This window comes from Gopherus flavomarginatus, unplaced genomic scaffold (genome assembly GCF_025201925.1).
Source record: "Gopherus flavomarginatus isolate rGopFla2 unplaced genomic scaffold, rGopFla2.mat.asm mat_scaffold_55_arrow_ctg1, whole genome shotgun sequence".
NCBI lineage: Eukaryota > Metazoa > Chordata > Testudines > Testudinidae > Gopherus > Gopherus flavomarginatus.
Genome location: NW_026115116.1, coordinates 420,395 through 438,888, shown reverse-complemented (window position 1 = coordinate 438,888; position 18,494 = coordinate 420,395). Strand labels below are relative to the sequence as shown.

Genomic DNA, 18,494 nt, shown 5'->3' with positions numbered 1-18,494 from the left:
CTGGGATCCAGGTGGGGACAGAGACTGGGGCCCGGGGGTTCCCCTTGGTGTGGCTGGCGGGGGCGGGAGGGGAGAAGCCGGAGCTGCAGGCGGGGGAAGGGCGGTGGGACATTGTGACCCGGAGCCCCTGGGGAATGAGAGGCGCTGGGGGGCAGGAAAGTGACTCTGCCCCAGGGAGCCTGGGAGAAGCCTTGAAGGCGCCTCGGCCCCAGTGGAGCTGCAGGAGGATCCGTCCGCCCGCCCTGCTAGGATGGGGGGGCCGGGGCCAGGCCGTCGTGTGTGGGGGGGGAAGGGGCAGACCCCTGGCCAGGCGGGGGTGGGCGGTGTATTAAATCCCTCCCCATAGCAATGTGCTACTCCCGGGCACTGCGCATGCCCAGTAACAGCCGCTGAAGCCGCTGCCCTTCCCCCTGCCCGGACCAGCCGTAACGTTCCGCCGGGCGCTGGGGGCGGGGCTGGAGCGGGGCGGAGAAGTAACAGGGAGCGTGGGAGGGGCGGGCGCAGAGCAGGAAATTGATGGGCGGGGGGGGTCAGGCAGCTGGAGGCAGGGTTCGTGGGGGGCTAAAGGGCACAATCCGGGCTGGGGGGAGGAGCAGGAGTTGAGCTCAGGGGGAGGCGCTGGCAGAGCCCCCCCCTTTGGTGTGAGGGCGGAGGTGTCGAGGGGGGAGGAGAAGCCGGAGTTGCAGGGGGGGAGGTCACTGGGGTGGGGGTGTAGATCTGTCTCTGTGCAGCCAGGACATTCCCGGGGTGGGAGGGAGGTGAGTTAACTTGATCCTGTCCCTGTTTTTGCCACTTCCTCCCACACACACATTCTCTCAAGATTTCCCCTTTTCTCTCTCATTATCACACGTGGCTATAAAATCCAGGGAGATTCTCCTCCCCCCCCCCCAATGATCAGCTCTCTAATTGCCTCTGATTTTCCCTTTTCTCTCCATACTTCTCAAATGCCAATTTAAAATCTCTCTGATGGGGGGTGGATTTTCCCACCCATTTTATCTGCAGCGATTTGTCCTTGTTTGGGTGGGAAATTGTTGCCCTGGGTCATTCCCCAGAACACGGCTCCCACTGGAGTGGGATGGGATAAGGTTCCCGTTCTCTACCAGGGCAGGGAAGGGAAGGGAGGAGCACATCCCCCATGGAGACTGCCCAGACCCCATTTCCCAATTCCCCTGCGGCCCCCTTCCATTGTCCAGGGAGCCTTCCAGCTCCCCCCCCCTGCCCTTAAATCAGCTCCTCAAAGGGCTCTGAGCTGCTCACGTGAATGGTTGCCCCGTGGCCAGGGGGGACCATCACATTCTGTTTATGTATTGGACAGTCATATAAAATCCAGTCCAACAGTCCCCCTTTTCCACTAGTTATTTAATAGCAACATCAAATCCCCTCCGATCTTGGTGGTTTTCTCTCATGTTATCAAATGTCGTTTGTGACAGGGTTCTCTCTGCATGTCTCAAAGATTGATATAAAATACCCCAAATATTTGCCCCACTTCTCTCTAGTTGTTTTATTTCTAATTGAATATGATGGGTTGTTTCCCAATGTGCTAAGATGCAGCCGCCTCTGGGGTGGATCCATGGTGGCCATTATTTGCTAGTGACAGCCCGTGGATCTTTCTTGCCCTCCAGGCCTTCCATTCTCCTGTTAAAGAAGCACTCCCCAGGCTCCCTCTGCCTGTGTGACTGGCCAGCAGGAGGTGGTGTTAACTTTCTAGCCACTTCTCACACTCTGTGAGGTAACACTTGCAGGGGCAGGGAAGGTGTCTGTGTGGGGAGATTGCAGCTGAAGGGGCATTGTGGTAGGGGGAGGCCTCTGGGTGGCTGGGCAGGGGGTACCCTAGTCAGGTTGGTGGGTTGTGGAGGTTTGGGGTTTTCGGGGGTGGTGGTTCTGATGTGCCCATCCCTGAGGCTATGGGTCCTGGAGGTGGGTATCGCTTTGGGCCTGGTGGCTGCAGAACAGTGGGGGTGGGTGTCTCTTGGGGAGGCGGGACAGAGGGTTAGAGGGAGCCTGGTTCTGTGCCAGGGGCTCTGTCTGTGCTTCCCCCGCTGGTTCCTGGTTTTGTTGCCATGCCCAGTGCACAGAGCTGGGGGAGGGGATCCCTGGCACTAGGTGAGGGCATGCCAGGGAAGCAGAGTGATGGGTCGCACTGTAAAGCATCAGGGGGTCACACTGGGCAGAGGAGGGGGTCCCAGGCAAATGTCAGGGTAGATCGTTCTGGAGGGTGGGGAAGTTCCTAGGCAGGCAGTGAGGGACTGAGTTCCCAGTGGTGAGGGGGTCCCTTGAGGGGGTCCCTGGCTGCTGGGGGCTCTTGGTGGGGGGAACCCTTTGGGATTCCCAACCTGGCAATCATGGTGTGGTGGGGGTTCTCTGGCCGGTGGGGCTTTGAGGGGTATCTGGGGTCCCTGGCCAGGGACTCTGGGGGCTGCATCCCAGGGAATATCTGATGGGATCCTGGCTGGGGGGTGTCTGGGGCCCCTGGCTGGGGGGTCTGGGCTCTGGGTACTAGGGGGTGTCTGGGGGCTGCTGCTAACCATAATCCTTCTCTCTGGTCAACTTGTACCAGAGTCCTGGCTCCTGGTCACCAGGTCACCAAGTCCATTCCCCAGTCATGTGCCCTGTCACTGTGATAACTTTCTCTCCACTTAGCAAACACTGTTAGTGTGAATTCACAGAATTTACTTTTCTCCTCTTTTGAAAACTGCAGGAACTTTCGGTTCCGTTTGGAAAATTTTTGCCCCCAGTCCTTGTCCTAGATCTGCGGGGGTGAGGGAGGTGGGAAGGGAGTCAGCACTGCCACACGATGGTCTTTTCCACAGCGTTCTGAACTCATTCTTTCTGAAATCCGGTGTCATTGAGACCGTTGTTAATCCAGAGTCACTGTATGGAAAGACAAGGAGTGATTCCAGATGGACAGTGGGTCAAATGAGATCAGCCATTCGCCCTGTGAGGAGGGGCTCCCATTAGCTGCTCTCCCCAGAGAGCTAAAGGAGGGAAGCTGCTCATACACTCCGTCCCTCTCTGCTCAGGATATTGGGGTTCAGCTTCCTGGGTCAGATGCTGCAGCCTCCATTGTGATCTGGGAGACCAGGCTTGGCAGCTGCTGCTCCCCCAGTGGGGCTCTGTGCTGGGAAGTGACCTTAATTAAAGCTTCTTCTCTGCCCGGCCCAGGGGATGACTTTCTGCAGCTGGTCCTAGCCCCCTAGGGCAGTCCTGGGCCCTGTTACTACTAAATTCTGAGCCAGAGTCTCCAGGTAACTGAAAGACCTCAGGGAATGTCCTAGGGTCTGGCAAGAAAGTGACTCTGCACAAACACCACCACCTCATTTCTCCTCCCATTAGCGGTTGCCAGGAGGAAATCCAGCCATGGGAGAGCAAAGCCCCCAGGAATGGGACTGTCCCAGCCAGAGGGGCAGGGAGAGAGGACAGGGGAAGGAGAGACTGAAAGGGGCAGTGGGAGAAATGAATGTGGGGGAGAGATTTCCAGCTCTCTAGTCCACCCAGACACATGTATTGCTGCATCCTGGGGCAGAACCACTTTCCAGTGAACAAAACAAGGATCAGACAGAGCAAAAGCCAGTTCCTGACTCCATATTCCCCCTGCTGGGGTGTGGCTGCCGTGGGGTCAGTGTCTGAGGGAATCCCCCACAGTGACTCCTTTGGTTCTGCTCTTTTCTAGCCTTGTGTTCAGAGAAGGGGTGAGGGGAGAGAGAAGGGAGGTTAAAAATGTGTCTGTGGACTTAGCCTGGCAGGAGGGGCCAGGTCTAAATTGTAATAAACAGATTGAGCATTTCCCAGCATGACAGAATCTAGGGTGTCTGTCTGCAGGGAAAGGGCCTGGGGGAATTGTGATGTGAAATTAACTAAAACCGGTTCTGAAACGCCCACAACTGCCCTTCTCCCCCAGACAGGCTGCAGAATGTTTTGCTCCAGCTCATCCCAGCCTGGCGTGGGACAGGGAAGAGAAATGGCTGCAGTGGAGTCAGTCCAGGTAGAGATTATCGGGGGGTTGCTGGTGGGTTCCTGCTGGAGGAAAGGGAGAGCAAATACACCAGAGGTGGGAAGGTTTGCAGAGTCTGGTTTGGAGGTTGGAGCGGGGCAGGAAATTCACAGCGTGGGGAAAGGAGGAGGCCAGGGTGTGGCAGACCTGCTGGGAGTTATTTACTAAGTGGCCTAGATTCTAGGAACAGACCCAGGAGGTTTGGAGGTGGAAATGCCCTAATTTGTGAAGAGAGAAAATAACCCACCTACATGGAGCTAGTCAAACTGACCAGACTCCTAGTGCTGGAGCCTGACCTCATTAACCATCAGCTGCTGTGAGATATAAAGGGGACACCCATGAGTCAGGCTTATTGGAGCTGCCTCTCCCTTCATATCCCACTCCTCACAATGAGGAGGGTGTTGGGCATCCTACCAGCGAGCTCTCCCTGGACCCTGCTAGGGGCTCCATCTCCTGTATCAGTCAGTGGCTAGTAGGGGGGTGATGGATATGCTGGGAGAGATAAGGGGCTCTCTCTTCATCGCCTCACCCTGGCATTTGCTGGATACTCTGAGCCAGGTCGAGGTGGGACTCTCCTGACTATGATCCACCCAGAGCTTCCATTTGATTCACTCTTCTCTGCCACAAATAGTGGGGCTGTGAGTGGGCAGCAAGTCCTTAGTGTTGGACTCTTACTCTTTCAGGGGCTGGTGACCTTCAAGGAGATGGCTATGTATTTCACCAGGGAAGAGTGGGCTCTGCTGGACCCCACTCAGAGAGCCCTCTACTGGGATGTCATGCAGGAGAACTATGAGACTGTGACCTCGCTGGGTAAGGGTTCCTGTCCCTTCTGTTCTTGGAAGGGGAAATGAAGAGTGAAGGTTCACGCCACCCCCACAATGCCATCTGTACCCTGTCCTGTTTCAGCATCACCCCAATAGGCCAGTGACACACATAATACCAGAGACCCTCCTCTGCTGCAGAACACTTTGGGAACAGAGCACAGGAGCCGTATTGCACAGTGTCAAATATCTCCTGTTTGCTCAAGTGAAACTGGGGGTTAGGTCTGGCATAACTGTCCCATACCCCTAATCATTTTTCTTGCCCTTTTCTGAACCTTTTCCAATTCCAATATTTCTATTTTTGAGATGGGGTGACATGTGCATGCAGTATTCAAGATGTGGGTGTATCATGGATTTATTTGCTGTTTTTACAAATATGATCTATGAGATATTCTGTCATATCTATCACTTTCTTAATTATTTCCTACATTGTTCACTTTTTTTCACTGCTGCTGCACATTGAGTGGATGTTTTCAGAGAACTATCCACAGTGACTCCAAGATCACTCTCTTGAGTGGAAACAACTAATTTAGACCCCATCATTTTGTATGTATAGTTGGGATTGTGTTTTCCAATGGGCTGCACTATGTGCTATCCTGTCATCTAGTACTGCTAAGATCCTGGATTCAGTAATATCCCTGCCCTTCCTGTTCCCTTTCTCCACCGAACCCCGCCAGCCCATGCTTCCTGTTCCCAGCTTCCCCAGGATTCTCGCACTGTCTCTGAACCTCTCTGTCAGCAAGAAGCAGTGCCAGGGACACTTGCCCTCTGTCTGGAGTCTTCGATTTCTGGGACATGGATTTACTTTCTCTGTGTTGTAAGAGGCTCTGTCATAATGAGTGTCTGTGATGTTACCCAGAGTACAATCTGGACTGTTAAATAGCTGTACCTCAGTCCTCCAGCATGGGGTGCCTTTTCCACTGTTTTCCCGCGAGAACAGCCCCTCTTGGCCAATTAACACACAGTCTCCAGCATGTAACTCACTCCCAGCTACACAGTATTGAGTGCTGCTAGACAGCCACTCATGAATTACACCTCAGGAGAAAACCAGCAAATTCTCAAGTGCCCAACTTTCCCCCAGAAATGTGCATCTTGCACTGTCCAGCACGCTACTGAACGACCCAAGCTCATATGAAGTCTGTCATTTCATCAGCGGAAAATGACATGCACCAGCTTGTTATCCCAAACAGAGTTTCCAACACACTTCAATCCACACATACTGGTTAGATGAACAATAAACCAAGCTTGTTAACTACCAAAAACTAAAACTAGGCCCAGTCCATGAAAGGGGCACTCCCAGGAGAGACTGTACAAAGGCTGGAACATGAAACACCTTTGTAAACCTGAGACAGCTGCCTTGGGGACAATGACAGGGAGAATCCCCCAAAGTGACTCCTTTGTTTCTGCTCTTCTCTGGCCTCCGATTGTTCCTTCCAACGTGGAGTACTTTGCACTTGTCTCTACTGAATTTGATCCTATTTACTTCAGATCATTTCTCCCGTTTGTCCAGATCATTTTGAATTTTAATCCAATCCTCCAAAGCACTTACAACCCCTCCCAGCTTGGTGTTGTCCGCAAACTTGATACGTGTAAGAGAGAGACTGTTACTGGGAGGGTTTCCCCATGTGTCAGAGGGTTACACCCTGGTGGGAGGGGGCTAGGCCTGTACTGGAATAAGGTCACTCTGTGCTTCACAGTGTGCTAGAACCTAGAATGTGCATTAGCAGGGGAAAAGCTGGGGGGAATCGGCTTGTGGAATGGACAAAAGCCTAGTCTGAATTCTCACACCTTGCCCTTTTCACCCCGGCAGGCCAGAGAATAACATCCATGTTTCGCTGCAGATCATCTCGTCCTCCCAGGGGCAAGGAAATGGCTGCAATGGAGCTGGCTCAGGTAAGAGATTATCAGGGTGGCGGGCTCTGCTTGGAGGTTGAGGAGCAGTAAATGCATAAGAGGGTGGGAATTGCTAGAGGTGGTGGGAAGCAGGAAATATCTCGGGTGGAGAAAGGGAGGGGACAGCATGTGACAAACCTGCTGAGACTTGTGTAGTGTAGGGCGTGATGGGTTGTCACCCCCAGGAGGCAGTTTGTGGAGCTTCTGGGAACTGCTGTGTCCTCTAACCCTCACGCTGGGCTGGCCCTTCTCACACTGCTTTGCTGGAGATTTCGCCAGCCTCTCCAGGGCCTGTTATCACCCAACACAACAGCAGGTGGCGCCATGCAGCCAACTAAGCTACCTGAGTGCGTTACCTAAGCCACTCAAGGACAGATAGAAGACAAGAGCCAATTTCCCACTCCCCAACCTTGCACACTTGCTGTAGTATAAATCCAGAATGATACCATCTTATAGTGCACAGGGATCTCTATAATACAAGCTCATTAATGTAGTTCCCCTTCCCCTCGATATGGGACAGATGTGCACAACAAGCTGAGATTTTCCCCAGACACTTCACTCAAAATACGCTGGTTAAGATAAAGCATCAAACAAGTTTATTAACTGCAGAAAGATAGATTAAGTGATTATAAGTGATAACAAACAGATCAAAGCAGATTATTTAGCAAATAACCAAAACTCAGACTAAGCCTAACATACTAGATGGATAGAATTTGAATTAGCAATTTCTCACCCTGACTGATGGTACAAGCAGTCCCCCAAGTTTCCATACACAAGCTAGAAATCTCTTGATCCTGGGAGCAGCACTTCCCCCACATCCGTTTTTGTTTCTCAGGTGTTTCCAGAAGTTCTCTTGTGTGGAGAATGAGGCCAAGAGATGATGTCACACCCCACCTTATGTAGCTTTTCCATATGGTGGGAACCTTTTGTTCCAAACTCAGTTCCTAGTCCAGTTTGTGGAAAAATACAGCTACTAAAATGGAGTTTAGTGTCATGTGGTCTGGTCACAGGCCCTGCTGAGTCATAGTAGCCATGACTCATAGGCTGGCTGAAACATTCACAGGAAGGCTAAGCTCTTCCACAGTCCATTGTCTTTGTTGAGCCATCAGCACTGTCTGGCTTCTTCATTGTTGTACCTGAAAGGCTCATTGTGGGTGTTACCCAGAGTAAGCACATTTGAAATACAGATACAGAGTCAATATCCATAACTTCAGATACGAACATGATATGTGCACACAAATAGGATAATCATATTCAGCAAATCAGAACTTTTCCAGTGACACCACACATGATGCATCTTCTACAAAATAGATCATAATTATGTCCTAATCATATTATAATCATACCACTATGATGAATATGGGGGTGTAGTGTCAGATAGGTCCTAATTTCAAGGCACAGGAGTTGGGAATGGAACTTCCCCTCTTTGTGGAACAGGAAATAACCCTCCAGCCAGGGCTGGGACAACTTCCCAGACTCTCAGCGATGGAGCCTGAATCTACTGACATTTCATTAATTACCACCAACCCCAATCTTTGTGGCAACTGTAAACTTTATCAGTGATGATTTTGTACTCTCTTCTAAGTCATGGATAAGAATGTTAAATAGCACAGGGCCAAGAACCAATCCCTGCAGGAACCTGCTAGAAAGAAATCCACTCGATCATGGTTCCCCATTTACTATCAGAGTTTTTAATCTATTTAATGTATGCCGTGTTTATTTTGTATCATTCTAGTTTTTTTTAGTAAAAATATTGTGCTAATCAAGTCATGTCCCTTACGGAAGTTTAGGTATATTACATCAATACTATTAGCTGCAACCAAACTTTTGATCTCATCCAATAAGGATATCCCGTTAGTTTGATAGGCTCTATTTTCTCTAAACCTTTGTTAATGGGCACTACAATTCTGACCTTCTAACTTCTATTCTTTATGATTGACTTCCCCTTTCTTCCATATATTTTATTTGGAGAGTGCTTGGATTCCTACCAGGGAGCCACTATCAGGGTCCAGAGACAGCCCCATCTCCTATATTAAGCTCTGGCTAGTAGCTATGTGATAAATGTGAAGACCCTGCTTCTGTCTGCCAGATGGGAGACACAAAGGTTCTCTCTTTCTACCCTCTGATGCCTCCTGGCTGCTGTAAGCAAGGTGGGGTGGGACTCTGTTAACATGTGCCTCCCGGAGCTTCCATTTCCCTGGTGCTGCTGTTCCGTGAATAGTGGGGTTGTGAGTGGGTCAGCAGGTACTGAGTATTGGACTCCTGCTCTTTCAGGGGCCGGTGACCTTCGAGGAGGTGGCTGTGTATTTCTCCAGGGAAGAGGGGACTCTGCTGGACCCCACTCAGAGAGCCCTCTACAGAGATGTCATGCAGGGGAACTATGAGACGATGGTCTTGCTGGGTAAGGATTCCTGTCCCTTCTGTTCTTGGAAGGGGAAATGAAGAGTGAAGGTTCATGCCACCCCCACAATGCCATCTGTACCCTGTCCTGTTTCAGCATCACCCCAATAGGCCAGTAACATACATACTACCAGAGACCCTCCTCTGCTGCAGAACACTTTGGGAACAGAGCACAGGAGCAGCATCACACAATGTCAAATATCTCCTCTTTACTCAAGTAAAACTGGGGTTAGGTCCAGCATAATGAACAGAAGCTTCCTACCCCCAGCCTTCTCTCAAACCCTGAGCCTTCTCTACCCAAACCAGAATGTGCTTGGGGTGTAACAAGCAGGCGGCTGGAGTCAGAGCTGCCAGTCCAGGGTTACTTATCATACAGACACTCAGTGCGTCCTTGAACGCTGGCTGGGAGTATCCAGACAGGGGAGCTCCAGCAGCAGAACACTGAATCTCACCCAGGATTACAGATGACACAACTCCTCGCTGATCTGGATTGCACCCCAGCATGTGAAAATGGCCTAGGTTGGTAGTGACATTTCTTGAGACATGGAGAGTCTTGCTCCCATATCACCAGGTGTAATAAAAATAACAGGAAAGGCCAAATATGGAAAACTGATTGTTCAGCTTGCTTTTGACCTGCATCATATTTTGCAAGATATTCCAAATAAGGAAATTAACGTGCAACGTATGTGTCATTGTTTGTGGTTTTAAGCTGTAAAAGGCTTGTGTGATTTTTAGCTCAGGAACAGTATTCCAATAGCTGTCGCCCCCTGCGTGCTTGTAACCAAGAAAAGAGCCTCAGGCTGAGCTGATTCAAATATTAATCCTGTGGTCGTTTTCCACAACAGCCTCAATAGGTCCCTGTGATGGAATGTAAGGCTACATCTAGACTACCCACCGTATCGGCGGGTTAAAATCGATTGCTCGGGGATCGATATATGGCGTCTCATCTAGACGCCATATATCGATCCCCGAGCGCGCTTATATCGATTCCGGAACAACACCAACCCCAACGGAGTTGCTGATTTGACAGGGGGAGCCGCGGACATCGATCCCGCGCGGTGAGGATGGGTGAGTAATCCGATCTTAGATATTCGACTTCAGTTACGTTATTCACGTAGCTGAATTTGCGTATCTAAGATCGATTTCCCCCCGTAGTGTAGACCAGCCCTTAATGTCTTCACACCTTCCCGCTGCAGGAGAATGGCTGTTTGACCAGCTGTTTGCCTTGCTGTCTCTGAGGAACTGGTCTGTGGGTGTTCCCCAGAGCTGTAACTTTTTCAGTAATATCATACTGTAAAATCTCACAATTTTACATACAGTGTTACTACACATTTTAACAGGAGGATAATATTCAGTAGGTTATGCGTTTTCTAATGATACCTCACAAGCCATACTGGGTACAAAATTGATCATAATTTTCTAGAAGAGTGAACACAGGGGTACAGATTGACACAGTGTCTGTGTGTGTGTTCCCAGCAGATATGTGGGTATTTCAATCCCTCATAAGCACAATGTTTGGCATCTTCAAGGACCTGGGGAACTGGTCCTGGGAATTCACTAGTTTAGCAAGTGTGAGACTGCATGAAATTGTGAGACACTTTGGTATTAATAATAAAATAATATAATCTGATAAAATTGCAATGAATCATGCTAGGTATGCCATGTAAAGTGTCAGTGAAAATGTTATGATTTGCCAAGTATGATAATTTTGTTTCTATGTTTCTATCACCTTTGTATTGTGAGTTACAGATATGTAAGGTATATCTGTATTTCCAGACTTGTGCAGTTTTTCTGGGTGACACCCCCAGACATATTGGCATCAACATTGCCTAGCATGTTTGATGGCCCATTGAGGGTCATCAGCTGTACAATGAACCTATGGACCAAGGGGACACACCTATTGAGTCAGCAAGACATGCCGGGGTTTGCCTGTGTAATGAAACCTCCAAAGCTTTTCCATGCCATGTGCTGTGAAGCTTGTGTTTGGGACACAGGAAGTACAAGCCACATGGCAAAAGGAATATAAAGCGCAGCTGCATCATCTCCATCTTGTCTTCAATCCCCCTTCCTACCTCTGGAGCAACTTCTCTACAAACTGAACCCTGGAACAAAGGACTGAATGACCCATCCAAGCTGTGGATGCGTTCCAGACAGACTTTCAAGCCAGCAACTCACCAATACTGCTAAGAACCTGATATATCCATTTTGGAATGTATCTGACTGCTTTTCCATTTAAATTCTTTCTGTCTTTCTTTCTTTTAAACCTTTAGTTTAGATGCTAAAGAATTGTCTGGAAGGATGGAATTTAACTTCATTCTTTCATTTGTTCTTTCTTCTAAACATTTAGTTTAATTGCTAAAGGATTGGCTGGCAGCATGGTATTTTGGATGAGATCCAAACCTGGGTAATGTGGCTAACCTTCTACCCACCCACTTCCTGGATCCAATTAGGATCACTCTCCTGCTGCCCTCTGGCCATGCTGTATCACAGTGAGCAGAGTTTTTAAATAACCTCTCACTGTACGGGACCTAGTTGCTGATTAGGAGTCAGAGAACTGTCATGCAATAAAGGGGGCCGTGTGATTTCTTTTTTCAGAGTCTCGTTAACCAGTGTGTGGGATCAGAAACACAGTTTGTGACTGGTCAGTGAGTTTAACTTCAGTGTTAACCACCAGTATGGGGAGCATCTGCTCTCCCTTTTTCAGCCTGCTCTGACCTTGGCATTTTCAGTGAGGACTGCCCCAGGCACACTAGGTCACACTAAGCACTGAAGATAAATTAACAGAATGTTTTTGATGATCAAGTTGTATGAAATCAACTGAACTCCTTTGTTTTCTTTCATCTGAGCGGAGTTTCTGGTTTTCCAACGTGATATGATCTCCCAGCTGGAACAAGGGAAAGAGCCATGGGTCCCAGAGCTCCAGGGTTCAGAGGAAAGAGAGATCCTGAGATCTCCCCGCACAGATGAGGAAACATTAAACCAACTCAGAATCTGTAAGTGCCTGAAGGAAACATCTAGGATGCCCTACAAAGCTCTTGGGAAGTCTCTCAGTTCATTATTGTCCATAGCAGGGGTCGCATCCGCAGGGTAAATATAGCTCAAGGCTTCCTATAGATGCTAGCAGACACCGGGCAGTAGCTTTCTCCCTTCCCCCTGTGAAGTTGGATGGGATGTGAAGGCTGAATTGATCCCCTCCTCTCTCCTGTTGGGGGGAGCTGAGTTCCTGATTTTTATTTGTCCTCTCTCAGGCACTTGTTTTGGTTTGGCCTTCCCCTTTCCATCCCTGTTTGAGGTTTCTGTCTCTATCACAGCAGGTGATGCAATGACGTGTGAGGTTCAGCACAGACCAGAAAAAGAGCAGGGAAACCAGCCAGGGGAGAAAATGGATAAATTTATTTCCTGTCAGGGAACTCAGAAGGGCCTTAAGGAAACCAGAATACAGCAGGAAATCTGCAGGGAAAAGCAAAAAAAATACATGTGCTGAGTGTGGGAAAAACTTCACTTACAGATCAGGCCTTTCTCAACATCAGAGAATCCACACAGGGGAGAGGCCCTGTGAATGCAATGAGTGCGGGAAAACTTTCAGTCGCAGCTCGCACCTTATTGGGCATCAGAGAATCCACACAGGGAAGAGATCCTATCATAGAATCCTAGCTTATAAGGGTTGGAAAGGACCTCAAAAGATCATCTAGTCCAACCCCCTGCTCAAAGCAGGACCAATTCCCAAATGGTTCCCTCAAGGATTGAACTTACAACCCTGGGTTTAGTAGGCCAATGCTCAAACCACTGAGCTATCCTCTCCCTCCTGAATGCAGTGAGTGCGGGAAAACTTTCAGTCGCAGCTCACACCTTATTCGGCATCAGAGAATCCACACACAGGAGGGGTCCTATGAATGCAGTGAGTGCGGGAAAACCTTCAATCGCAGCTCTCACCTTATTCAGCATCAGAGAATCCACACGAGCAAGAAGCCCCGCGAATGCCGTCAGCAGGCCTGCACAACTCGTAAAGTGGTGATGTAGAGAAATCTCTGTATTAACTATCTCTATAAATCTTTATAACGTTGCATTGTGTTATTTTGTATTAAGTATCTTTATCTTTATGACATTGCATCCGGCATGATGTTATTTTGTAATTCATATGACTTGGCATTGTGCCTCTCTATTTTCATACAACTTTGTATTAGATCCCTATATAGAGAATTGGTAGAAAACTTTGTATCAAATGTTATAGCCCCTAAGGATAGTATAGTTAAAGTAAAAGAAAACATGTGCCTTTTTGCTAGAAGTAGAATAAGATCTTCCCCCGCACTCTGTAATCAATTGCTCTATTGACTGAATGAGGTGTGAATGAGTGAGGCTTGGAAGACACCCACCTCCAGACAGCTACAACAGTTGAAGAGGGAATGGGAGCCAGAGCAAAGGACAATACAACTTGTCAAGTGGGCCCAATAAAGAAGAGCAGACATAGTGATGGCCTCAGGGATTAGAAGCAAGCACCTTCTTTAGAAAACACCCTCTTTGAGCAGCATTGGGACAACACCCAGAGAAAAGCAGCACAAAGACCAACGGACGCAGACCCAGATTTTGAATCTGGTCTAGATTTGCATAAGAGGGAAGCTGCTATAAATGCGAGGTGTCTTGCAGAAGGACCCCGGATCTCGTCTTGTCACCATCGGACCATTGATTTGGATCGGTAGAAGCCCGGCTCCACCCCTCCCCCATCTAACTCACCTGGCCAGTGCAGTTAAGGGGAGCAACTAGTTGGTAACAACAGCAAGACGGAGTGTGTTTATGTCTGTGTGTGTGCGTGAATGCATGACTGTGATATATATCTCATGTGCATATCATAGAGTATTAATTGATACCTGTATTACTAATAAATGTGGCATTTTGCCTTAATCCCCCTGAAAAGTTCCTGTACAGTACTTTGAGTAAAACAGCGAGGGCCACAATGCTCCAAAGAAAACAGCTGAGGACTGAAACCCCCCGGCCCTGCGGAAACACCCCCCACTCAGGACCTCCCAGCCTGGCGGAAACACCCCGCCCAGCCCTGCAGAAACAAACCCTCCTTCCCCAGCGCCGCCCCACCAAAACAGCTGTGGGTCAAAAAGGAAGGTTGGTGGTGGGGAGGTGTTACTTGATGTTAAATCAACCAGGGACTCCCAGCCAAAGAGGTGGCTGGGAGCCCTCAGGGTCAAATTAAAGGGCCTGGGGCTCTGACGACTGGGGGAACCCGGAGCTTTTCAGGGCTGGGGCAGGGATTTAAAGGTCCCAGAGCTCCTGCTGCTGAGGGGAGCCTGAGCCCTTGAAATCCCAGCCTCACTCCATCCCCTGGAGCTGCCGCCAGGATTCAAAGGGCTCTGTGCTGCCCGTGGCGGTGGGGAGCCCTGAGCCCTTTAAACCTCAGCTGCGGCCGGGAATCTCTGCGAGCAGCCCAGAGCCCTTTGAATCCCGGCCGTGGCTGGCAGGCCGGCTTTAGGAAGTGCGGGGCCCCGCAGGGATGACTGGGGAAAAAAAAGCCTTTCAGTTCTTAACAACCGGTTCCCTATAAAAAGTTCTGCCACAGTATGTATTTTTTGTACCAGTAGGGTTACCATACGTCCGTATTTTCCTCCCAGATGGCGATTTAAGAACCAAAAAGTCTGACATGTCCGGGAAAGTACAGATGTATGTTAACCCTACCTAAAAGTTCTTTTTTAAAAAGATGGGTCTGAACTAGAAATGAGCTCTGCCACTCCCTTAGGGTGTGCTAGGGTGCACATGTGTGGGTCCCAGCTGCTCCCTGCCCATCTCATTGAAGCAGGTGTGCAGGGTTACTTCCCTCGGAACTGCAGGGCACCAGTGAACATGGGGCTGGCTGGAGGTGGGGGAGGGGGAGGATGCGAGAGGTAGGGTCTGGCTGCAGGCTGGGCAAGGGGTGTGGGGCAGGCTGGAGACAAGAGGTGTGGGGTGGGCTGGCTGGCTTCAGGCAGGGCCACAGGGAGGGTGCGGCATGGGTTGGCAGGGCTGGAGACAAAGGAGTGCGGGACTGGCTGGCTTCAGGCAGCGGGGTGAGGCAGGGGTTGGCTGGAGACAGGTTGGTGCAGGGCTGAAGGCAAGGCAGGGGGTACGGGGTTGGCTGGAGACAGGGCAGGGGGTGCAGGGCTGGTGCGGGCAGGGCAGGCAGTATGGCAGGGGTTGGCTGGAGACAGGGCAGGGGGTGCAGGGCTGCTGCGGGCAGGGCAGGCAGTGTAGCAGAGGCTGGCTGGAGACAGGGAAGGGGGTGCAGGGCTGGCTGGAGACAGGGGTTGGTGCAGGGCTGAAGGCAAGGCAGGGGGTGTGGGGCTGGCTGGAGATGGGCAGGCTGCAGGCAGGAACTGGTGCAAGCAGGGCAGGAGGTGCGGGGCTGGTGCGGGCAGGGGGTGCAGCAGGGGCTGGCTGGGGACGGGCTGGCTGCAGGCAGGGCAGGGGGTGCAGGTACAGGGGGTACAGCCCATCCTCTATGGTGAGTGCCTCCTTCTCCTCCTCCTCCTCCCCCCTCTCCCACTAGGGTAGCAGCAGCAGCCTGGGGCTTGGGGGCTATTTCAAGGGCCCGGGGCGCCCCTGCTTCCACTGCCCCAGCTCTGTAAATAGCCGCGGAAACCCTGGGGAAGCGGCGGGGCTCCAGTGGCTATTTAAAGGGCCGGGGAGGTAGAAGCAATGGGAGTCCTAGACTTTTTAAATAGCCCCCAGAGCCCCGCAGCCATACCCCAGGGCTCCAGCAGCAGGGCTCTAGTGGCAATTTAAAGGGCCTGCGCTTCCAGCCCCTGCTGGGAGCCCCAGGCCTTTTAAATTGCCCCCTGGGGAAACTGGGCCACCCTGGTACAGCACACTGGCTTTTGCTGGTACTGGGGCTTGGGTGCGGGGTCCTCTTAGGAGCGAGGCCGATTCAAGGGAATTGGTTAAATTGGCCTAAAGCCGGCCCTGGTGGCTGGGATTTAAAGAGCTCTGAGCTCCCCGCCCGCCTGCCCAGAGCCCTATAAATCCTGGCCGCGGCTGAGATTTAAAGAGCTCTGGGCTCCCTGCGGCTGCGGGCAGCTCAGAACCTTTTGAATCCCGGCCGCGGCTGAACTTTAAAGGGGTTTGGATTCCCCGCGGCTACGGGCAGCCCAGAGCCCTTTGATTCCCGGCTGCGGGACGCACAGTGAGACTTCACGGGCTGCACGTTGCCCGGTGGGCCGTACGTTGTGCAGGCCTGGCATGGAGGGGCAAAATAGGTAAGAAATTTCCGTGGCCTGTCACTAGCAAATAGTAGCCACCATGGATCCTGCCAGAGGTGGCTACATCTTAGCACTGTGGGAAGCAACCCTTCACAGAGACCATTTGTCTTGTGGTTTGGGATACTTCTCAAGACATGCTGCACTCAGAGTGACCCCCTCATCCTGTGCCAGCTGGAGAAAAGAAAAGGGGCCAGCCAACTCTCCCACTACCAGCTGCGAACCACTGATCCCCAAACAGGGGGAGGCCTCTGGCTTTGATGTGTATTAAATATCAGGCTGGTCTCTTTCTTTGGCAAATATCTAACAGAGCTAAAAGAGGGAACAAATGATCCTCAAAGGAGAGGGGAAAGACAATCACTGGGAAATTTAATCCCCTGCATCATCCAGAATGGAGAGCGACTCAGGGCAACAGGTTCCCCCGAAGGAAGAAGTTTTTGGGATTTAGAAACATAAGGAACAGCACAAAACTTGAGAGGATTGTTAATTGACATTTGATAATGACACAGAGGGAAAACCTGAGCTTTCAGATCAGTGTTCAGAAATGAAAGACAAAGGGTGGAAATCAGAGATTTTGGATCCATTTTGCAAATTATAGAGAGGAAAGTGGAAAATCAGAGGGATTTTATATCAGTGTTGATAGGAGGTAAAATCTGAGTGTTTCACATGAATACTTGATAAATGAATGAAGAGGAAATGGGCAACATTTGCAAACATTTTGTGTTCAATAATCTGAGAAAAGTTGTAAATCTGAGATTTTCTTATTATTTTATAATTAGAGACAGGAAAATCTCAGGGCATATTCAATTAGAAATAGACAACTAGAGAGAAGTGGGGCAAATGTTTAGGTTATTTTATTTGAATCTTTGAGATTTGCAAAGAAATTGTGTCACAAACTGCATATTTGATAACATGAGAGGAAAACACCAAGATCTGAGGGGAGAGAGTCACTTTCCTGTCAGGGCCCAGTGCTCCCTCCCCCTCCCCCTCCGGGGTCTCTCACTCACTGGGGGCTCCAGGCGGGGCTGGTGCGGTCAGAGCCTGGGGCTGCCTAGGGGGCAGGTCCCAGCTGGAGAAAGCCCCCCCCCCCGGCCAGGATAGGAATGTGCTACTGGTAGCAGCCTGGGGCTGGACCCTCTCTATGGGGGACACTTGCTCCCCCCTCCCCTTCCTGGCCCTTCCCACGCCCTGTTGCCAGGAGAGAGTGGCCCCCCCAGCCCAGCCCAGAGGTGACCCTGTCTCAGGCCCCCCCCAGCCTCTGCCCAGTTCAGAAAGCACTCGGGGGAACCATTTCCCACCTACACAAGGACAAATCACTGCAGGTGAAAATGGGGGGAAACACCCCAAACCTGAGATCTGAACTGGCCATTGGCAAAGGGGAGAGAAAATGGGGCACAATGGGGGGAGGGGAACAGGGAACTTCTCAGGGGTTTGAGGGAAGGGGGTGTCAGCCTGGATGTTGCTTGTTGCTCTCTAGGGAGAAAGGGGGCAGGACAGGAGAGGAGGGGGGTCTCCACGGAGGGGGCAGTGGTAATTCCGAGGGGATCTCAGCCCTCCCTTTTTCTCCCCGCTCCTCAGGGGTCACCTGCTCTTCTCCCCTCGCCCCCCAGCCATGTCCCGGCTGCACAGACATTTTCCATCCATCCCTTTCCCAGGTCTCCGCCCTCCGCAGCCCCTGCCCGACCCCACGCAGGGGCTGCTAGGTGTAATGCATGTTCAGTAGGGATTTCTCCCCTACTAATGCTGGGGTGTCCTTCTCCTATAGGTTAGTCTACTAATGATCTCATCTTGATGCCATGTGTGTCAGTTCATTGCCATGGCACTCGTGTGCTTAGACATCTGAGGATGCTCTATAGAAAAGCTCCTTGAGTGGGGTGATCCACAGGGAGTAGCTCAAAGCTCCAAAGTGCCTGGCCGGGGCAGGACATTGGCACAGCAAGGGCGGGGTGTGGCAGTGACATCACAAAGGCCTTTTGCAGGACCTCACACTATTGGTCAAAGACTATTGGTGAGCAGGTGGTGACCTCACAGAGAGATCCTGACATCAGTCAGGGGCCAGGGGCTAGGGAAACCTCAGAGACCCCTGTGGCTTTGCTTCAGCAAGTCTCCTTCTCCAGGTCTCTGTCTGAGGACTGAGAGAGTATTCAGGTTCAC

The 18,494-nt window shown here is 50.9% G+C and overlaps 2 protein-coding genes across 2 annotated transcripts in view; one reads left to right on the top strand and one right to left on the bottom strand.

Annotated features, from left to right (window-relative positions):
* Positions 1 to 18,494, bottom strand: part of LOC127042550 (zinc finger protein 558-like) — a 91,563-nt gene that overhangs the window by 56,783 nt on the left and 16,286 nt on the right. The gene's annotated exons all lie outside the window — the stretch shown is intronic.
* Positions 3,882 to 18,494, top strand: part of LOC127042548 (zinc finger protein 560-like) — a 357,221-nt gene continuing 342,608 nt past the window's right edge. The window contains exon 1 of the mRNA XM_050935912.1: positions 3,882 to 3,982. Coding sequence (XP_050791869.1) covers positions 3,911 to 3,982 — 72 coding nt within the window. The 5' untranslated portion in view covers positions 3,882 to 3,910. The remainder of the gene's footprint in view (positions 3,983 to 18,494) is intronic.